General features: G+C 43.9%; 1 protein-coding gene across 1 annotated transcript in view; it reads right to left on the bottom strand.

The window, feature by feature from the left end:
- Positions 1-213: 213 nt before the first annotated feature.
- LOC115108277 (yjeF N-terminal domain-containing 3) overlaps positions 214-14,479 on the bottom strand; it is an 81,053-nt gene continuing 66,787 nt past the window's right edge. The window contains exons 2-6 of the mRNA XM_029632424.2: positions 14,151-14,259; positions 7,976-8,086; positions 5,500-5,613; positions 5,132-5,282; positions 214-953 (exon numbers count right to left, since the gene is read on the bottom strand). Of these exons, the coding sequence (XP_029488284.1) occupies positions 757-953; positions 5,132-5,282; positions 5,500-5,613; positions 7,976-8,086; positions 14,151-14,259 (682 nt within the window). The 3' untranslated portion in view covers positions 214-756. The remainder of the gene's footprint in view (positions 954-5,131; positions 5,283-5,499; positions 5,614-7,975; positions 8,087-14,150; positions 14,260-14,479) is intronic.

Below are 14,479 nucleotides of genomic sequence, written 5' to 3'. Positions count from 1 at the left end.
ATTTACGATTGGGTCAATGTATGCTGTGTTTACCGTGAATGTGAGTCTCTGCTAAGGCGGGAAAATGACTTTTAAATTTCAATCACGCCGTACAGTTGAACTTCTGAGATGCGGATTGAATAGAGCCCTTTAGTTTCATGATTACCTTTCAATGTTGTCAGCTGTCATCTTTCCTACGTTTCTTACATCGAATCACGTAGAAATCAAAACAAATAACGACTAAATTAGATATTTTATTGGACAAAGAGTTAACTCTACAACTGCCAATCAATGAACAGGTGTGACTTGGATTCAGGAAATGCAGTAGTGTAGACTGAATCAATTAAAATAAAAAACAGCTGATCGAAAGTACAGTTCTGTAACCCAAAAATCAAACATTCTTCAATAAAATAAAATAAACAAAAAAAATAGCACTTAAGTCGAGGGTTGCATTCATCAGTTGAGGCTGTGGGAGAAAGAACATCTTGAAACTATGCTAAGGAGATATCACAAAAAGGAGAATGTCGCAACTCGCATGGAAACTCCTCAAACCATTTCCAAAACAGACATACAACTCAGACCACCCACAGATTCTAAATATCATCTTTCTATTGTATATGAGTGGATTCTGGTTAAGGCGCAACCTCCTTTAGTCTACATCCATTGGAGAGATGGCACATGAACGATAAAGCACAGTAACAATCTAGAAAATACAAAACATGTAAATATATTATCCATATTTATCCAAAATGAGGACTGCAGGGTGTACTGTAGATGTTACAGTTCTATAAGACAGTCTGTGCCTGGGTATTCTGGCAGGTTCAGATCGTATTTCTTTTGGATGTCATAAGGCAGGAAGCGTCCTGCTAAGAAGTGCTTCCCCGAGAAGCTGGTGGCGCACTTCTTTGGTGCCGTGAGCGAGATGAGGACGTCTGGATTGATCCCGTCTGAGGTCACCTGGTCCACATCCCAACCTTTGACAGACAAACGATGATCATCATTTAAATTCCACCTTCATAGTTCGAGCAACAAATCGGTTGACATCTACTGGCTAAATGTCATGTGACATAACAGCAAGGAGAGAGTGGGTATCTCACTTGATCTTCTCCTTTCAACTTTAAATGGGCATGTTATATCTTACAGATGAGAAACCTGCTGGCTAGCAGCATTCCAAAACAAAAGAAATGGGGAGAGGGTATGATGTAATGGACAGAGCCAGATGCCAAATAGATGTACTACACTAAGCTACATGCTTTATTGTCTCAGTCCATCCAGCTTGACCTTTACCACTCCTAGCTCGACAGTGTTGAGGTTGACTTGAGGATGATCTGACGAAACCTATTGCAGTTGCAAATGTGGTTGTGTATTGTGGTACATGTACAGGCTTTTCTTTTTTATGACTAATTCATGTTTAGCTCAGAGGTAAACCCCTTTTTGGGCAGTTTTCTGTACATCTGTGCACCATTGGCAAATGTTGGGTGTACAGCATACTGTACAGTGCCTTGCAAATGTATCCAGACCCCTTGGATTTCTTCACATTTTATTGTGTTATAAAGTGGGACAATTTACGCAAAATACTCTGTCAAAGTGGAATATGTTGTTTATTTTTGGGTGGGGGGTTAATACAAATGAAATAACTAAAATATAGTTGCTGTATAAGTATTCATCTCCCTGAGTCAATACATGTTAGAAACACCTTTCACATCAATTACAGCTGTCAGTCTTCTTGGGTACATCTATAAGAGCTTTGCACACACAATATTTGCCCATTATTATTTTCAAAAGAATTGTTGGGGATCATGGGAAGTCAGTCATTTTCAAGTCTTGCCATAGAGCAGCAGTGGTTACAGCATTGGGCCAGTAACTGAAAGGTTGCTGGATGGAATCCCCGAGCTGACAAGGTCAAAATCTGTCTTTCTGCCCCTGAACAAGGCAGTTAACCCACTGTTCCCCAGTAGGCCATCATTGTAAACAAGAATACAAACTGACTTGCCTAGTTAAATAAAGGTGAAATTAAAATGTAAAAATAGATTTTCAAGCAGATTTCAGTCAAAACTGTAACTTGGCCACTCAAGAACATACATTTTTCTAAAAATGATTAAAATTTTCTATTATCTGCCGAAATTGTTGCAACCCCTATTACTAGCCTGTTCAACCTCTCTTTCGTATCGTCTGAGATTCCCAAAGATTGGAAAGCTGCCGCGGTCATCCCCCTCTTTAAAGGGGGTGACACTAGACCCAAACTACTACAGACTTATCCTACCCTGTCTTTCTAAGGTCTTCGAAAGCCAAGTTAACAAACAGATTACCAACCATTTCAAATCCCACCTTACCTTCTCCGCTATGCAATCTGGTTTCAGAGCCGGTCACGGGTGCACCTCAGCCACGCTCAAGGTTCTAAACAACATCATAACCGCCATCGATAAGAGACATTACTGAGCAGCCGTATTCATCGACCTGGCCAAGGCTTTCGACTCTGTCAATCACCACATTCTTATTGGCAGACTCAACAGCCTTGGTTTCTCAAATGATTGCCTCACCTGGTTTACCAACTACTTATCTGATAGAGTTCAGTGTGTCAAATTGGAGGGCCTGTTGTCCAGACCTCTGGCAGTCTCTATGGGGGTGCCACAGGGTTCAATTTTTGGGCCGACTCTCTTCTCTGTATATATCAATGATGTTGCTCTTGCTGCTGGTGATTCTCTGATACACCTCTACGCAGATGACACCATTCTGTATACTTCTGGCCCCTCTTTGGACACTGTGTTAACTAACCTCCAGACGAGCTTCAATGCCATACAACTCTCCTTCCGTGACCTCCAACTGCTCTTAAACACAAGTAAAACTAAATTCATGCTATTCAACCGATCACTGCCCGCACCTGCTCGCCCATCCAGCATCACTACTCTGGACGGCTCTGACTTAGAATACGTGGACAACTACAAATACCTAGGTGTCTGATTAGACTGTAACCTCTCCTTCCAGACTCACATTAACCATCTCCAATCCAAAATTAAATCTAGAATCAGCTTCCTATATAGCAACAAAGGATCCTTGCTGCCAAACATACCCTCATAAAACTGACCATCCTACCGATCCTCGACTTCGGGGATGTCATCTATAGAATAGCCTCCAACACTCTACTCAACAAACTGGATGCAGTCTATCACAGTGCCATCCGTTTTGTGACCAAAGCCCCATACACTACCCACCATTGCGACCTGTACGCTCTCGTTGGTTGGCCCTCGCTTCATACTCGTCGCCAAACCCACTGGCTACAGGTTATCTACAAGTCTCTGCTAGGTAAAGCCCCGCCTTATCTCAGCTCACTGGTCACCATAGTAGCACCCACTCGTAGCACGCGCTCCAGCAGGTATATCTCACTGGTCACCCCCAAAGCCAATTCCTCCTTTGGTCGTCTTTCCTTCCAGTTCTCTGCTGCCAATGACTGGAACTAACTGCAAAAATCTCTGAAGCTGGAGACTCATATCTCCCTCACTAGCTTTAAGCGCCAGCTGTCAGAGCAGCTCACAGATCACTGCACCTGTACATAGATGGGCTGTTTACAGATGGGCTATCTACCTACCTCATCCCCATACTGTATTTATTTATTTATTTATCTTGCTCCTTTGCACCCCAGTATCTCTACTTGCACATCTACCATTCCAGTGTTTTAATTGCTATATTGTAATTACTTCGCCACCATGGCCTATTTATTGCCTTTAACTCCCTTATCTTACCTCATTTGCACTCACTGTATATAGACTTTTTATTTTATTTTGTTCTACTGTATTATTGACTATGTTTTGTTTATTCCATGTGTAAGTCTATGTTGTTGTATGTGTCGAATTGTTATGCTTCATCTTGGCCAGGTCGCAGTTGCAAATGAGAACTTGTTCTCAACTAGCCTAAATAAAGGTGAAATTAAAATTACAATTAAATTAAATAAATGTTCTTCTTGGTAAGCAACTCCAGTGTAGATTTTGCCATTTGTTGTAGGTTATTGTCCTGCTGAATTCCTCTCGCAGTCTCTTGTATAAAGCAGACCGAAGCAGGTTTTCCTCTAGGATTTTGCCTGTGCTTAGCTCCATCCCGTTACTTTTCATCCTGAAAAACTCCCCAATATTTGCAGAGGTCAAGCATACCCATACCATGACGCAGCCACCACCATGCTTGAAAATAAGGAGGCAGTTACTCAGTGATCTGTTGTGTTGGATTTGCCCCAAACATGTGGCGTTGCATTTAGACCAAAAAGTGTATTCCTTTGCTGTATTTTTCCCCCAGTATTACTTTAGTGCCTAGTTACATACAAGATGCATGTTTTGGAATATTTTTATTCTGTATATTTGTATTCTTCTTTTCACTCTGTCATTTAGATCATTATTGTGGAGTCACTTCAATGTTGTTGATCCATCCTCAGTTTTCTCCCATCACAGCCATTGAACTCTGTAGTTGTTTTAAAATCACCAATGGCTTCATGGTAACATCCCTTAGCAGTTTCATTCCTGTCCTGCAGCTCGGTTCAAAGGGGATGACTATCTTCGATGTGGCAGGGTAGCCTAGTGGTTAGAGCGTTGGACTAGTAACCGAAAGGTTGCAAGTTCAAATCCCAGAGCTGACAAGGTACAAATCTGTCGTTCTGCCCCTGAACAGGCAGTTAACCCACTGTTCCTAGGCCGTCGTTGAAAATAAGAATTTGTTCTTAACTGACCTGCCTAGTAAAATAAAGGTAAAAATAAAAAAATATATATAATTATATAATCCACACTTGACCATATTCAATGTCTGATGTGTTATTGTTTACCCATCTACCAATCACGCCCCTTCTTCATGAGGCTTTTGAAAAGCTCCCTGGTCTTTGTAATTTAATCTGTGTTTGAAATTCAATACTTGACTGAGGAAGTCAAATTTGACTCCTGAACTAATTTAGGCTTGCTTAAACAAACGGGCCGAATACTTATGCAATGACTATTTTTTTCTAGAAAAAATACAATTGACATTTTCTTCCACTTTGATATAACAGTATATAATGTATTTGTCTTGAACCAAAAAAATGACAAATACATTTTAATCCCAGTTTGTAACAATAAAATGTGATGAAATCCAAGGGGTCTGAATACTTTTGAAAGGCACTGTAAGCTATCAGCCTTACCTGAGGGCATGTCCACACTGGCGATGGGGATCTTGACCTGCTTGAGGGTGACTAGGATGCCAGCATAGGGCTCCTTCACGTCTGTGTGGTCAGTCTCTGGCCCCAGGATGGCATCGATCACCAGGTTATAGGCATCGTTGATCAGCTGCACCTGAACACACAACCCAAACTCTGATCAATATCTAGAAAAGAGCTCTACATTATTCTCCCAGCTCCAGCAAGCTCAGCCGGGGCCAAATCCTACAGTGAGATGCAGGTGCTCAACTCATGGTGCACTTGCATAAATCAGTTACATTTGCAAATGTCAAGCTTAATTCAAGGATGAATGTGTCTAGAAATGTCTTATAGTCCTTTGTGATGTTGCTCACCTCTGTTGGGAGATAGGAGAGGAATGGGATGTCCATCTTCTCACACTGAACTGTGAAGTCCTGATGAATGGTGTTAGGAGTGCGTTTGGGATAGTAGATGGTGGGCTCGTACTCCTTTTGGAAGGAAGGAAGGAAGGAGAGGCGAGAGCGAGAGGGGAGAAAGAGGGAGAACGAGCGAGGGGTAGGTAAAGAGAGAGATCGAGCGAGAGAGAGAATGACAGAGAGGCACTGCAAGTATATCAAAATGAAGGATAGCAATGAATACATGCCCTCTAACAAGGAGAACATTTATGAGAGGATGTACGTTGCTGTTTTTCCTGCCCTCTCTCTAGTCTGTCTGTTTATCTATCCAGCCCTGATTTACTATACACAGACTGACAAGGCTCCCCTCTGATTAGCACAGCACTGTAGGCCTCTAGCCCTCAGGTCTGGAGGATGACTGAATTAGACCTCTGTGGTTAATGATAGACGTTTATGGAAAGCCAGACACCTGTGGCTTGTGTTGTTAAACAATGGACACCCGTGATCTCCACTGCTAATGGACCTCAATCCCAGCAATTAATAGTCTATGTGAAAGGGCCTCAGTGTGCTGCTGCTGTGCTTTCAGTGGAAGGCCTGGCTGGTTAGATGGTTGCGTAAGGAGGAGGTACTGTAAACTAGGCAGTGAGAGGTTCAGGTCTCTCCATCTCTGACTAACTGGCCCTGGTCAGATTCAGATGGGGAAGTGGTCTGTCACTCCAGACGTTAGTCCACACGCTCCTGAGAGACATTAAACCAATCAGACCTCAACATCGGGCCAGAGAGGCCGGGGAACGGACTACTGACGCCATCTTTCGTTGCTGCAGCTAAAGTACCCAGAGAGAGATGTCCCCTCTGGGTTGGCAGCGACCCCTCTGTGATCTCCTAGTGCCCTGACCTAGAAGAGGTTACATCATCAACGTCATACAGACGTACCTCAGGAACGGAGGCACCGTCAGGATGCTCTCTAGCGTCAACAAGCGTCATGGAGCAGGAATACAGGAGACATGAGGCCTATGACTACAGGTTACAGACAGGTCACAAGCCTTTTCTTGTTGATGTTAAGCATTCCCGATATTGAACTTCCTCTCCCTGAAGGCTAGCATTCTGGGTTGGCCATGAAGGAGCATCATCCCTTTAGTCACAGTCCATTGAGATTCACGTGGTTTTGTCAAATTGGAAACAAAGACCACATTGTTGAATCTCGGGATTCATGTGTCATGTGATAAACAACTTGATTCTTTCAGACGTTGAGGCTAAGGTGTTTTTTCTTCACTAGAAACATAAAATAACCACATAATGATCTTAAAGAACTGTGGAACATCATGTGCATCCTCCCTTGCGTGAACAACAAGCTGGACTAACGTTCACGGTCATAATGAATCATATTCAGACTGAATCTGACCAAAATGAACTTTGATTCTTGGAATATTTGTCTTTTCCATATGCAATATTTTGGTTTGGCATTTAACAGTGGAATGAACCAAGGATGCATGCCAAACACATGCTAGCTCGGTGAACACGGACGGCCAGCTCAGGGCCGCGGTGCAAATCAGTCCGGCTTAGTTAATTTGCTCCGGGGCTAAATAGTCAGCTACTCTCTGTTTAATCTAATCTACAGTTCCCAGATCAGAGCTAAAGACTATGGTCTTATCTGCTGCGGTGCACTGCCTCTAAAACCTGAACTAGCAAATCCTGCAGGGAATAAGAGTAATGCCACGGTCAGGGATTCATCGACCGATGATACGTTTTCTTTGGATCAAAGTTATGTGGAAATGCTTTATGCATTCCTGGGATCCTGGTGTAAAATATATCCGTGTGTTGACCCCAGGCCCAATCGCTGCCCCAAAAACTTCACAGACAGTCATCTTACAACTTTAACAGATTCTGTCAACATGGTTTTAATCAGAGATATTGACACTTCATAAATCTGGCATCTCACGACACATATGGAGACGTTATATAGATCCATTCCGTTCCAAGGCAGGGAAACCAAAGCACGTCTATGGTTTCCACCACATAGAATAAAGATGGTAGATTTTCCTCAGTAGATCACTGGTAAATCCTTGTTCAGATTGTTTTTAGTTAGTGTAATCGTCTGTAATATTGCAATTAATGCATTTACACCACAGAACAGCATTATCCACAGTCATGCAAACTAATGTGACCATGACATCATGTTACATTACCGCTGCCAACTGTAACCAGACAGTATTTAACGAGGGTAACGGTATTTAATGAGGGTCACAATGAAATGATGTCATTGACATTTTCAATCCCGTAATGGATCAATTAATCATGACTCAGATTACTATTTATGGGAGTTGAAATGAAAATCTCCTAATACTGCAATTAAACCCAGTGAACCATTTGTTAACTTCTAACTATTTTCTGATATTGTCCACATGGCCATGTGTGTGTGATGCCTGGCGGGTGAAGTCTATTGTGGTATACTTACGAATATGCGCAGGTGGCGGGCACACACCAGGCCGATGGAGCCATTCTGGTCAGGACCACAGACCACCAACACTGTCGGCTGCTTCTTAGCCAGGGAGGTCAGAGGAAAGGCCTGGAGGGAGGTGATTGAGTGAGTGACGGATAGAGGGAGGGAGGGAGACAGAGAGTGAGACAGACATCACCAACTAGCCTAGCAGACTCATTGTCCAGTGGACGGGTCATTCTATCCGCGAGGCTGACCTTCCATCACTGTCAGAGACTCTCTCCTTCGCGTGCCAGGAAGTCCATGCCATGGCCAGGGGAAATGGCACCCAGGTCTTTTTTTAAAAACAGACAGCCCAAAACGCATTAAAATAACCCTGACAGGAATGGAAACAATACCAGAGGCGGACGCCGCAGGATGCTCCCTTTAAATAACACACTACTTTCCATCAGGCCTGAGCCATGAGTTTCCCCACTAGGCCCTGGCATCTCCACCTCTCTGTTTTACAGGGGCACAGCACATATCCCAGTAAATCCCCTCACACGTCCTTAAATGAGGCAGCAGGTCTCTAACACTTTCCTGTTGACTTAAGTGGTCTAATCTTCCTCCTCACGCTAGTGGAGGCTGGTGCGAGGAGCAATAGGAGGACAGGCTTATTGTAATGGCTGGAATGGAATAAATGGAACAGGGAGACAAACATGTGGTTTCCATATGTTTGATGTGTTCAATACCGTTCCATTCCAGCCATTATAAATGTGCCCATCCTCCTATAGCTCCTCCCACCAGCCTCCTCTGCTTCACACACCTAAATAGAACCAGTGGGGGAGTGAATCATGTAGCTAGTGTTTGTTTAAAAAAAAAAAAGTACCTTTATTTTACTAGGCAAGTCAGTTAAGAACAAATTCTTATTTTCAATGACGGCCTAGGAACAGTGGGTTAACTGCCTGTTCAGAGGCAGAACGACAGATTTGTTCCTTGTCAGCTCGGGGATTTGAACTTGCAACCTTCCGGTTACTAGTCCAACCCTCTAACCACTAGGCTACCCTGCCGCCCTGTTGCTAGCTACATCACAGCCAAGAGTGTCTCACCTCACCCCGCAACGCCTTCACCAAACCAAATGTTGGGTAAAGGCCACTATAACCGGAACTCTAAATGGAGGGGTACATTACAGTGCAACAAATGGAGCCGTACTCTAATTGCAGTATTCAATTAATACAGACTTGAAAGCATTAATTACAGTAATGATGCTGGGAGAGGGGAGACAGCAGCCATTATCTCTAACATAAATATTCTGTCTGGGAGCAGATACACTCTAAATTAGATGGAAGAAGGATGGTAATGACAGCTCAGGCCCATGAGTCGGGAGATAGGCTCCATTTTCTTATCTGCGTGGCTGAAACAGTTTCCTGGTGTATCTCCCACTGTGCAACAGGATTTTGGTGTGTGTGTCTCGATGTGATGACACCCTCTCTGACCTGTTCCCCTGAGGTAAATGCTAAGGCTAATAAGCACAATATAATGACCGGCCATCTTTGATAGGAGTGGAAGTGGCATTCAATAGGAACATACTGTGCAGTGGGAAGCCCGAGTGCCTTTTACAGCAGCTTTTAGGATTAGGATTGTTTTAGGATTAGGATTTTTGCAATAACAGAGTGATTAAAGAGCTAATGTCAATAATGCACATCCAGTGGGAAACCAGAAAAAGCTAGTTTTAGAGGAGCACGATAAACAGAGAAGCCAAACCCAGACCAGGTTATCTGTTAGGGCCCTTCCAAACCCAGACCAGGAGCTTCTATCTGGAGGAATGCTAATCCAGTGCATTTGGAAAGTATTCAAACCCTTAGATTTTTTTCCACATTTTGTTATGTTACAGCCTTAATCCATTTTTTTTTAACAATTATAATAATTACAAATCTCATCAATTTATCCACAATACCCCATCATGACAAAGCGAAAACAGGTTACCTTATTTACATCAGTATTCAGACCCTTTGCTATGAGACTCAAAATTGAGCTCAGGTGCATCCTGTTTCCATTGATTATTTATGACATGTTTCTACAACTTGATTGGAGTCCACATGTGGTAAATTCAATTGATTGAACATGATTTGGAAAGGCACACACTTGTCTATATAAGGTCCCACAGTTGACAGTGCATGTCAGAGCAAAAACCAAGCCATGAGGTCAAAGGAATTGTCTGTAGAGCTTCGAGACAGGATTATGTTGATGCACAGATCTGGGGAAGGGTACAAAAAAAAGATCTGCAGCATTGAAGGTCCCCAAGAACACAGTGGCCTCCATCATTCTTAAATGGAAGAAGTTTGGAACAACCAAGACTCTTCCTAGGGCTGGCCGCCCGGCCAATCTGAGCATCAGGGGAGAAGAGGAAGGAAGTGACCAAGAACCCGATGTTCACTCTGACAGAGCTCCAGAGTTCCTCTGTGGAGATGGGAGAACCTTCCAGAAGGACCACCATCTCTGCAGTACTCCACCAATCAGGCCTTTATGGTAGAGTAGTCAGACGGAAGTCATTACTCAGTAAAAGACACATGACAGCCTGCTTGGAGTTTGCCAAAAGGCACCTGAAGGCCAGGCACCACAGGCTAATAGGGATGTTTTTCCCTTTACTCTCATCAGACTGAAACGTTACCAGTTGAAAGTATACATGAATACAATATATTATTGTATTACAAGTTTTATTTATAAAACATTTTAAATATGCAAATAGGCAAGCCCTCCTTAAATGGCGTTAACCTGTTATTCAACACATTGCTTCAAGGCAGGTGTTTTTGTTTTATTGTGATAAGACACTCAATGGTCAGACTTTTACAGATCAGTTTATCAAAATATTGTCATTTCATTATTTAAAAAATCTCGTCACATGTATAACGGATGCATATTTTGAATATATTTACACATAAAATGACACTTAAAATCAAAACGACACAAGATTAAAAAAAAATTTAAAGCCTCTGTAAATATGACTATAAGACCTAAGACCCTGTGTGTGGAATAATGTAAATGCACGTCCTTTGAAGCCTGAGAAATGAATTGGGGCAGGGGGAACATGTCAATTTTAGAAAATGGTTGATAAAGATATGCTAATGCAATTCAAATGTACTTTCCATAAATATGACAATTTATGACACATTAATTGAACTCTTATGTATAGATATCTTCTAAATGGACAAATAAACATCAAATATACATTTAAAAATACATTAGCACATTTGATACATTTGTTTCAAGCAATAGAGCATATGCTTTGAATACTGGTCTGTTGGGCAGTTCTGGGCAAATTCTCATATCACTTTACTCAATTTGTCACATACAATGATTTTTTGTATGGCTGTTGAAATGTGCAGAACATTAATCAGCTATGCCTGCCCCATATGTAAGGCCCTCTGAGTTGTTGCTGGTGCCACTTTACTCTCTTGACTGTGTCATGGGGCCTGCGCCTACGCTTGGCACACTCCATTGAAGAAAAGTCAGCTCTCGCAACATGCCTTGCATCCTCCTCTCTGATTGCTTCCAGTGTCACCAATGTGCTGTCAAGCCACAATTTGTTCATCACATTTGATATAGCAGTGGCTCCCTCATTGAACTTGGTTACTGCCATACTGCCTGCTCCGTCAATGTGACTTTTTCCCTCAGACAGTTTTGGGGCATCGCAACCATATTACAGCGTTCAGACAACCATTTTGCATTCTGGGTTCCTCCGTGCTACATTCTTTTGAGGATGTTATCATTTGACATCCTATGATATACAGGTACCATTTTCTGTGCAACCTCTCTGTGACAGGGTGGATCTTCACTATTTTCTAGGGCTCGCTGGTGCCAGCACCAATGCACACACCTATCCCATAGTTGGAAGGGAATCCTCTCATGCCAAGTGCCATCAAATTTAGACCATGTGTAACCACGCAAGCCCAAGACCCCCACATCTGGCTTCGTCAACTGCGGGATCGTCTGAGACCAGCCACCCAGACTGCTGATGAAACTGAGGAGTATTTCTGTCTGTAATAAAGCCCTTTATGGAGGAAAACTCGTTCTGATTGGCTGGACCTGGCTCCCCAGTGGGTGGGCCTATGCTCTCCCAGGCCGGGGGGGTTTTACTTGGCTCATCGAGCTCTAGCGACTCCTTGTGGCGAGCCGGGTGCCTGCAGGCTCACCTCGGTCATCAGTTGAACGATGTTTCCTCCGACACATTGGTGCGGCTGGCTTCCGGGTAAAGCAGGCCGTCATGTTTTGGAGGATGCATGACTCGACCTTCACCTCCCGAGCCTGTTGGGGAGTTGCAGCGATGAGACAAGTCAGAAAATGGGGAGAAAAAGGGGGTAAACTAGGAATGAATAAATAAGATTCATGGGTAAAAATGATAAAGTGTAAGAAAAATACATACACAAGGATACACAGACACACACACACCCCCCCCACACACACACACACACATAAATACGGCCACACACTATTAATGAAAGCTGCACAGGATAATGAATATGTTTTACGGACATGTTGACATATTGAACACATCCTGAGTAGACAGAACAGGGACCCAGGGACAACACACTCCAGCGTTTACTGCTCCATGGAAGCGGAACATTATTCGTCTCCCCAGGTGTTGAAAGGCTTCCCAACCCAGGCTGAACACAGGCGCCGCTCCACACGCACTCCAGCCCAGATCACAGAGGAACACACCGGAGATGGACCCGTCATGGCCCGTGTGGTTGCTGCCGGGGGGACGTCTTTGGACGTATGGGGGGGGGGAATTACTTGGTGAAAAATTAATCTATCTGGAAACTGCAACGACTGCAGTGAAATCATAAGGCCCTACTACTGCACTTTTCTTCAATAACAGTGATGTCATGCATGTGTGTGCAGAAGCCCCAGGCCGATCTGGGTCGAGCCAGGCGCTGTTTGTCTAGCTACGGTATGTGTGCTGCGGCTGTGTCCACTCTGGCCATGGACCATTGGCTGCTGGTGATAATGGTGGTAAGGGGATGTGGTTGAGGTAATCAGACTTTCTCTCTCTCTGAAAGGAAAGTGTCTCATATGTCTGGAATCTCAGGGAACATTTATCACACCACACTGGGTGCCCGTGGAGCAAACGACCGCAGGGTTAAACCAACCGTCTGGTCAAAGGAACCACGTGTGTTCCTGACAGCTCCACAGAGACACACTCCAGACACTACTGCTGCTACCGCTGACTACAGGCAGTCTGACTTGGAGAACTTACACACACACACACACACACACAACCAGACAAACACACAAACAAGCTAAAAACAGACACATGATACATAAGCAGACACATACACGTGCTAACACACACACACACAAACACACACACACAAAAGGGACTGATAAGGGGCATGTGGACTTGACAGACTGGCTCCCAGCTGAGCAGATTAGTCTCTCATCAGACAATCAGGCCAGATAGAGCCTCTGTTCACTGATGTGCCTCAGGGTTTATGGAGCAGAGACACAGCATTGTTGAGGGGGACAGTTCTCCCACAACTGTAAATAAACACCCACACTCACTGTTTTTTCAAGAATACAGGGCCTCCCGGGTGGCGCAGTGGTTAAGGGCGCTGTACTGCAGCGCCAGCTGTGCCACCAGAGACTCTGGGTCTGTCGTAACCGGCCGCGACCGGGAGGTCCATGGGGCGACGCACAATTGGCCTAGCGTCGTCCGGGTTAGGGAGGGCTTGGCCGGTAGGGATATCCTTGTCTCATCGGGCGCAGTGCACGCTAACCAAGGTTGCCAGGTGCACTGTGTTTCCTCCGACACATTGGTGCGGCTGGCTTCCGGGTTGGATGTGCGCTGTGTTAAGAAGCAGTGCGGCTTGGCTTGGTTGGGTTGTGTATCGAGGACACATGACTTTCAACCTTCGTCTCTCCCGAGCCCTACGGGAGTTATAGCGATGAGACAAGATAGTAGCTACTAAAACAATTGGATACCACGAAATTGGAGAGAAAAAAGGTATAAAAAAATAATACAGAGAACAGAACCGTCTCTGTGTGTTCCCTAAATCTCTATTCACGGTTCCTAGCTATTAGAAAGTTGCATGGGTTTGAAATACTATTAATACTATTAGGTGGAACAGCATCAGAATCTGGGGAATGAGGGATGGATGAAATGGATGAATGGTCCCAAAAAAGGTGATACTTGGAGAAAGAATAAGGTACATACCTTGGTGATGGCGATGGCACAGGCGTGCCCCCATATCTCTATGAGCTGCTGCTGGCCAAACCTGTAGTCCCTCAGCAACTCTGTCTCAATGGCTGCTGTCTCCACTTTACTGTAAGGGAAACACAACACTGAGCATTAGCATCATCAATCAGATTCAGTCAATCACAATTCCATGATATACTATACGGCAGCACTGTTTATGCATCTCTCAGCAAACTGGAAATAAACCTCAAAAACACATGTTGCTGTGTTGCGTGTTAGATTAAATGCTTGGTTGGGGATTGTCTGAGGCCTGAAGTCTTTCCGGTACCAAGTTTAAGTTTATGAAG

This window comes from Oncorhynchus nerka, linkage group LG24 (assembly GCF_034236695.1).
Source record: "Oncorhynchus nerka isolate Pitt River linkage group LG24, Oner_Uvic_2.0, whole genome shotgun sequence".
Taxonomy (NCBI): Eukaryota; Metazoa; Chordata; class Actinopteri; order Salmoniformes; family Salmonidae; genus Oncorhynchus; species Oncorhynchus nerka.
This window is presented reverse-complemented; position numbering and strand designations above follow the sequence as displayed.